The following is an 8,080-nucleotide window of genomic DNA, read 5'->3' as shown; positions in this document are numbered from 1 at the left end:
AGAAGGGGACTGCTGCAGATTTCATAAAGAGTACATTGTTGATTAGGCAGTACTTGGAGGCTTTTTGAGCAAGTGCTTGAGCTGCTACTTTCCCTGTTGGTTTCGTCATGTCTAAGAGGTACTCTTTCAGTGGTGTTGTCCAGCTGCTGCCTTCTTTCTCTGTAGGGTTTTCTTGAACTTTGTAGACGCTCACAGTCGATTCTTTCTCTATGGCTGGGGAGAGTACGTGCACTAGGGGGATAGCTCCGAATTCTTCTGGGTTGATGTTTGATCCCAAGTTTGCTAGGGCGTCTGCTTCAGTGTTCAAGTTTCTGGGTACTTGATCTATCTTGAATTTCTTGAACTCTTTAGTGAGCTTCTTTGTGACTTCCAGGTAGGCTATCATCCTGGCATCCTTTGCTGCATATTCTCCGTTGACTTGATTTACCATGAGTAAGGAGTCCAAAATTACCTCTAGATGTTGTATCTTCATGTCCTTTGCAATGGTTAACCTTGTGATTAGCGCTTCGTATTCAGCTTCATTATTGGTGGCTTTGAAGTTGCACCTTATTGCCTGTGCTATCTTGTCTCCTTTGGGTGATGTCAGTACTACTCCTAGGCCTACTCTGCGTACATTTGCTGCGCCATCTGTATGGAGTATCCACTTCTGTGTAGCTTTTGGCTCCTGTAGTGCCAATACTTCTTTTTGTGCTTCTTCCTCAAAAGTTGGGCTGAAGTCTGCTACGAAGTCTGCCAAGGCTTGTGATTTGATTGCAGTCCTGGGCTCGTACTGTATATCGTACCTGCTCAGATGTAAGGCCCATTTCTCCATCCTTCCTGACATTTCTGGCTTTCTCATGATAGCTTTGATGGGGTAGTTGGTGCGTACTCGTATGGAGTGGCTTACAAAGTATGGGCGTAACTTTACTGAAGCAGTAACTAAGGCTAAAATGATCTTCTCTAATGACGCATACCTTGTTTCCGCACTGAGTAAGGTTTTGCTTACGTAGTAGATTGGGAATTGCTCCTTGTCCTCTTCTCTCGTGAGGACCGCACTGACCGTCCCTTCAGACACTACGAGGTACAACTGGAGTGGCTCTCCTTCCTTAGGCTTAGAGATAATCAATGGGTTGGCCAAGTATTCTTTCAGCTTCTGAAATGCTTTGTCGTGCTCCTGCTCCCACTTGAATTCCTTATTCTTCTTCAATACTTCGTAAAAGACTCTGTTCTTGTCTGAAGATTTTGAAATGAACCTATTCAATGCTGCGATTTTCCCTGTTAAGCTTTGTACGTCCTTCTTCGACCTTGGTCACTCTAGGTCTAGGATGGCTTTGACTTGGTCTGGGCTGGCTTCTATTCTTCTTTGCGTAACCATGTATCCTAGGAACTTTCCTGACTGTACTCTAAATGTCCATTTTGTGGGGTTCAACTTCATGTTGTAATGTTTCAGGATGGCAAATGCTTCTCTAAGGTCTCTGACGTGATCTTCTTCCTTTTTGGACTTTACTACCATGTCGTCTATGTAGACCTCTATTGTATTTCCTATTTGCTCTTCAAACATCTTGTTCACCAACCTTTGATAAGTTGCTCCGGCATTCTTCAATCCAAAAGGCATTACTTTGTAGCAGTATATTCATTGACTAGTAATGAAAGCGGTTTTCTCTTGGTCATCCTTGTGCATGAGGATTTGATTGTAACCACTGTACGCGTCCATGAAGGATAGTAGCTCGTGCCCTGCTGTGGCGTCTACCATGGCATCAATATGAGGTAGAGGGAACGGATCCTTTGGGCATGCCTTGTTGATATGTGTGAAGTCTATACAGATGCGCCATTTTCCGTTCTTCTTCCTGACTACTACTACGTTAGCAAGCCATTCCGGGTACTTTACTTCTCTGATCTTTCCAGTCTTCAATAGGTTTTGGATTTCTTCGTTAATAATCTTGTTCCTTTCTGGCGCAAATTTCCTTCTCTTCTGCTTTACTGGTATATGTAGTGGATCTACATTCAGCTTGTGAGTAATTACGTCTGGAGAGATGTCTTTCATGTCTTCATGGGTCCAAGAAAATACATCTTTTTCCTCTTCTAAAAAGTAATATATTTGTTGCCTGAGTTCTGACTTCAATTCTGATCCTATTCTGACCTTTTGGTCTGGATGTTTGGGGTTCAACTGGACTTATGTAGCTTCTTGTTCTTCTGCTATGCTTAACTTTTCTTGGCCCAGTTGACCTTCTGATTGCTATGCTGAACTCTTTTCTGCAGATGTTGCTTTTAGTGCGATCTTGTAACATTCCTTGGCTTCCTTAGGATTTCCTCTGATTTCTTGAATACCCCACCTAGTAGGAAACTTAATGACTTGATGGTATGTAGAGGGGATGGCCTTCATCTCATGTATCCAGGGTCTGCCTAATATCATATTGTACGAAGATAGAGTGCCAATCACTAGGAACTTGACCTGTAGGTTGATTCCTTTTGCGTACGTGGCCAATGGAATCTCTCCACTTGTCTTCTTGGTTTCCCCACTGAATCCCACTAACATTGTTGACTGGTTGACAATGTTCTTTTCGTCTATGTTCATATGTTTCAGAGTGTCAAGCATGATGATGTTTGCAGAGCTTCCATTGTCAACTAGGATTCGCTTGATCATGCAGTTTCCAACTGGGAGTGAAATCACTAGGCCGTCATGATGGCCTTCTACTACATCGCTTTCTTCAAACATGATGGGAATGTCTATCTTGGACTTCTCCCTCTTGTCAGGTTGATCCTTGTTACTCTCCTTTGCATGCCACTTTGCTGCTGAGTATGTTAAACCACATACTTCCGATCCTCCTGATATGAAACAGATGGTTTTTACAATTGGAGGCGGAGGTGGAGGACCTCCTTGCTTAGATTCTCTTTCCTTCCCTGAAGCTTTAGATCTATCTGACAGGAGTTCTTTGAGGTAGCCCTTTTTTAGCAGGTATGTAACTTTCTTTCTGAGCGCGACACATTCATCAGTAGTGTGACCGATATCTCAATGAAAATCACACCATCTGGACGAATCTTTCTTCTCTCCAGGCCTGTCACTCTTCCTGGGCCATTGCACAGTATCTCCCATCTTATTTAGGGTCCTAATTACTCCTGCAGGGTTAACATTGAAGCAATACTCATGTAACTTAGGTGGGAGTTTAGGGTCTACCCTCCAATCAGAAAATCCTTCTTCGACAGCATTGACTGATCCTTCATCAAAGCGGGAACGCTGATACGGCTTGAATCGAGGATCCCTTCTAGGAAAATTGTTGTTCCTTCTTGACTGGCGATCTGGCTCGGGAGTCTTTCTTGCATACGCATCTTCCTCAAATCTGACTTGAGCCATAGCTTTGGCTTGCACATCTTCAAAGGTTGTACAGGGATATTTGGTCAACTCCTTGTAGAGCTCCCTATGGTCTAGCAATCCTCTTCTGAATGCTTCGATTGTTGTGGGAGCATCACACTTATGTATTCCAATCTTTTCCCTGTTGAACCTGTTAAGATAATCTCTCAAGGATTCACCATGTCTCTACACAACGCGGTACAAATCTGAAGACTGCTTTTCGATTTTTCTGCTGCTAGCAAACTGGACCTTGAATAGGTTCACCATTCCTGCAAAAGATCGAATTGTCCCATTATCTAAATTAATGAACCAAGTTAGAGCTGGACCTGATAGCGTGGCTCCAAAGCCTTTGCACATGATAGCCTCTCTGATGTCTCTAGGGATTGAGCTTGTCATCATCTTCTGCTTGTAAAGGGATACATGCTCATCAGGGTCCGTTGTTCCATCATACATGGTCATATTGGGCGTGTTAAACCTCTTTGGCACCTCTACCATGGCGATCTCTTCTGAGAATGGAGATTCTATATAGCCATCTGCTGCCTCTTCTTCCATGGGTTTCGGCATTCCAGGAATTTTGGCGATTTTGGCCTCGATTGTCTTGAGGTATTCCTTGACCATCTTCTCTACTTTTCCCTCTTCGGCTCCTTCCTCATTGTCCTTCTTGGGGGTTCCTGCATCCAAAAATTCTAGATCCAGGGTTGCTTCCCTGTTGTTAGATCCTTTTTCCCCGTTAGGGGTGTGAAAGGTTCCGGACATGTCGAGCTACATGGCCATACTTTCAGTGCTTTTTCTGGTGTTAACGGTTTTAGATGAAACTGATTGTATTTGGATGCGAAGGGCTTCATTTTGTTTGGTAAGGCTGGTGAGTTTGGCTTCAGTTTAAACTTTTTGAGCCAGCAGTGTTTCAATTTGGCTTCTCTGCTGGTCTAAAGTTTGGCGGAATGCGTTCATTCCTTCATTAATTTCGGCAATATTAAAGGGTATTGGTTGCCCAGTCATGGTGTTTGTCTTGGTTTTTTGGCGAATTGGTAGGTTAATTGATTATCAGCCCCACGATGGGCGTCAAATTGTTTAGGCAAATCTCAATAAGGGCATCTAAGAATTTGATAGATTTGAGGGGTAATAACAATCATTCTACCAACAACATACGAAATAACTAAGAGCGATGATAAATCAATAAGTAATCAATAAGTAAGCAGTAAATATTCAATTATATAGGAAAGATGAGTTTAGAGATACAATACTGGGTAAGGATAGGCCTCCTTGTTCAGTAGGGATGCAATTCCGTAGATAAAAGTAGAGCAAATTGTTTATATTTAAGTATATGCGAACGTACATGAGTGTTAAAATGTCTTATTCTTCTTATTTATATCTAGGGATCTCTAGGGTTTACAAATATATTCAGAATATCTTTGAAATGTATAAGATCTTCTTGATTTATCTTGTTTCCTGCTCTGTAGGTGTATCTTTGGCAAGTATCTATTTGATTGATATGCTTAACGCTGCTTTCCTTGTTTATTCCAATCAGGCCGTTTTGCGTATTCTCACTGATTCATTGATCTTGTCTTGGTGCCCTAAGTACAATGGGTCATGTGATAATACGGGCCCAACAGACACCAAGTTACTATGCTGAGATTTTTATTTTTCTACTAAAAAATCTTAACTGCTTTGATGAGAATTTTACTTTCTTGCTAAATCATCGGAATATCCTGCTCGTTGAAAAAATACCAATTTCTTCTGAAAAAATCTGGCTGACTTGCTGAAAGATCTAGATCTTCATGTAGAGCAACATTGTTTCCTTGCAAAAATTTCAAATCCTCTTCTGAGAAGCTTACAACCTCGCTAAAATTCTTATTTCTCTGTTGGAAATGCTGATTCCTTCTGCTGAAATTTGCGAGGATATAGCTTTTTCTTCTTGAAAATCTTGTTGATTTTTGAAACGTCTGATTATCCTGCTTGCTAAAAAGTTCTGATTTCCACTGGAATCTTCGATTTTCTTGCTGAAACCTTGACTGACTTGGTGAAAAATCTGATTTCTCTTGTTGAGAAACCTTACTGCTTTGCAAAAATCTTGAATTGTCTCCTGAGAAACTAACTACCCTGCTGAAACTCTTATTTTCCTATTGGAAAAACTGAGTGCTACCGCGTAAATTCTTTGGTAGTATTGATTTTTCTTCAAAAAAAATTCTTGTTGCGTTGCTAAAAATTCTGATTTTCTTGCCAAAAACCTGGTTGGTTCCCTGGAAAATTTTAAACTTCCTACCAAAAATTCTGATTTTCTCCCACTTTGTTAGCTTCAGATTGCTTCTCCTTTGTGTTAAATGTATGATACTCATTTTTGAGGAGCTGTAGACTTATCACTGTTGATCATTATTTCAAAATTTCCTGTGGTGCCAAAGATGCTTTCGTTTTTATATCTTCTCTATAAATTCTTATATGCTTCATTGAGGAATTTCTGATCAATTGAGCTGCTGTTCTTCTCGAGACCTCTTATTTATTTTATTTATTTGTTCCTGTCTCTGAACTATATATCGCTCATAAATTGCTGATTTTGGCGAAGCTTGTTCAGGTTGCGCTCCGAATCACATTGCTATTGAAGATCAGTCTGATTACATTTTCTTCAGAAAATATCTTAGCAGAGACTCCAGTTAAACTAATATTCCGTGGAGCTCTTGCATTCTGATCCCCTCGTAAACAATGCTTAGACACGGTTTAGGTTAATCTCCCTTAAAATGCTGCAAAGCTGGACTTCTTGCTCTTAATCTTCTTCATCTTCACGATCATGACATCCTAGGGGAACAAGTATCGCTTTGATATTTTATCCGACACAAATACACTCTTTTTTCTGCAGAAATAGCTATTGAAAGAGGTAACAAAATCTTAAACTTAGAGCTGATCAGAATTTGAGGGACCCCATAATTTGTGGAATTATCATCATCATTAGTCTTGGTAGTGGAAATTTTCTCTAATCTGATTGGATGCAGTAAGTATCACATCTGGCAAGCAACTTTTACTAAGGAATTTCGGCTGTAAGAAACAGGATCTGCAAGCCTTGTTAGTCACATTTTGCTACTGCAGCTGCTTCTGTATGCTGCTCTTCAAGATCGCTTTCAGTTGATCTTGCCATGTTGTAGGTGAATACTTTTTGAATCTTATAGCAGCTCTTTTCTTTCTTGATATCTTACTGATCGCAAAATGTAAGATTGTAAGGCTTTATTTGTAAGACTCTTTATCAACCTTATTTGCCAGAACTCGTAACAACTAAGTGGGAACTTGATTACGATCAGATAAAAAGCAACTGATCTGTCCATTCTCCTCTAAAACTGTTGGTTATCCACCAGCTTTAGTGTGCTCATTTGGAGCTTGCCTTCTTGCTGACAGATGCTACTACAGTGACTGTTGTTAGACGCCTTACTTTCACGGGTCATCTCCCACACCAAGGATGGGCGTCAAGAGGGTCACTAGGCAGCAAGGCAACAATCGAGGCTAGGGGGCCTGCCGTGGTGCTCAGCTAAGCACTTCCCCCCTAAAGAGCTTTATATTGAAGGTGCCTTGTATTACTAGTGAATATCCACTTGACAGTAACACAATAATGGGCCATTTGGACAAGATAATGGGCTCTAAATAGGCTCAAATTTTGGGATCCGCCATATTTTGGGCCAAGGAAGACCATGGAGGTGCCAGTTTTCCAAACGGAGGTCCGAAGTATGAGTTTGGGCAGTGAGCAGTTCGGAAAACGTGAGATGCTTCTAGAAGGTTCTGGGCTTCTCTAAAGTGTTCTTTTTGTAGAGTATTCTAGAGGGAATGTCTCTAGAATATTCAAGGGTCATCTTGTACATAGTAGAAGTGTCTAGGGTCTTCTATGTATGTACATAAGATTAGGGTGGTCTTAGACATTCTAGCTAGGGAAGGATGTAGAAACCTCCTTGTATGTATGTTCCTTTGGAGGTGGGAACGTTCTAGAGATTAGTGGAGTCTAGTAGATCTTGAACCCTCCATTTGAGGAGGTTAGGAATTCCCTAGAAACTTAGGGTAGAGCTTGGATGCCTATAAATAGGTCATCCCATTTATTTGTACATTTTAGCCAACACAATTGTAAAATTCTCTCAAGTAATCAAAGCTTTCCTTTAAAATCTTTTGTGAGCGTCTTTCTTATCTTACTTAGCCAAATTCGTAGCACACTTAGTCTAGCAAAACAAGGGGAGTCCTAATTAGGAGACTAACGGGTGTTGTCGACTAGTGGACCGCGTGCAAGGGGACTTAGGCAAATAAGTCAGCACGTGACGTTACGCTGAACTTGGAGCTTCGCCTGCTAAAAAAGTGACGATAAAATTTCTTGTACTGTTCACTATGCCAGCTTCATCATCAAATATTTATTTTTATTTCTCATTGTTGTCTAAAATGGACAGACTTCCTAAGCCGACACTTCAGCTAGACTAGTACTCCAATTGCTAAGGGATGTCATGAACCTACACTCCAGCTAGACTGTTGTTCTATGCGTGGAGCTTTTTCATGAGTTCTGACTGAGCTTTTAGATTTTTGCCAGCGGGTGTCATGAACCGTCGTCGATCAAGGCCAGGACATATAGTATGCGCTACTCTAAACCCAGTAATTGCACTATAATAATCCTAGCTGCCGAGCTTTCAAATTTGCAAGTCATTCATCAATGCTATTATTACCTGAGCTAGTTGTTGTAGTTCTTCTTTATTGCTCATCTGAAATATTCTAAAACTAACAAAATTTGTTGTATAG

At 40.9% G+C, this 8,080-nt stretch overlaps 1 protein-coding gene across 1 annotated transcript; it reads right to left on the bottom strand.

The window, feature by feature from the left end:
• Positions 1-2,215: 2,215 nt before the first annotated feature.
• Positions 2,216-4,084, bottom strand: LOC110734100. Its single transcript, XM_021914159.1, has 3 exons — positions 3,573-4,084; positions 3,004-3,479; positions 2,216-2,898 (listed from the first exon to the last, which is right to left on the bottom strand). Exons 1-3 carry the CDS (start codon positions 4,082-4,084, stop codon positions 2,216-2,218), a joined length of 1,671 nt encoding a protein of 556 aa, XP_021769851.1.
• Between the last annotated feature and the right edge of the window lie 3,996 nt (positions 4,085-8,080).

This window comes from Chenopodium quinoa, unplaced genomic scaffold (assembly GCF_001683475.1).
Source record: "Chenopodium quinoa cultivar QQ74 unplaced genomic scaffold, ASM168347v1, whole genome shotgun sequence".
NCBI classification, from domain to species: domain Eukaryota; kingdom Viridiplantae; phylum Streptophyta; class Magnoliopsida; order Caryophyllales; family Amaranthaceae; genus Chenopodium; species Chenopodium quinoa.
This window is presented reverse-complemented; position numbering and strand designations above follow the sequence as displayed.

What these genes read in the sequence shown, in the direction of transcription:
- LOC110734100 (XM_021914159.1), bottom strand. Translation starts at nt 4,084, where the DNA reads ATGTCCGGAACCTTTCACACCCCTAACGGGGAAAAAGGATCTAACAAC. An exon ending in GTGAACCTATTCAAGGTCCA is followed by an intron (nt 3,480 to 3,572) that starts GTTTGCTAGCAG and finishes TTATCTTAACAG; the next exon opens with GTTCAACAGGGAAAAGATTG. An exon ending in GAAAGATTCGTCCAGATGGT is followed by an intron (nt 2,899 to 3,003) that starts GTGATTTTCATT and finishes AACTCCTGTCAG; the next exon opens with ATAGATCTAAAGCTTCAGGG.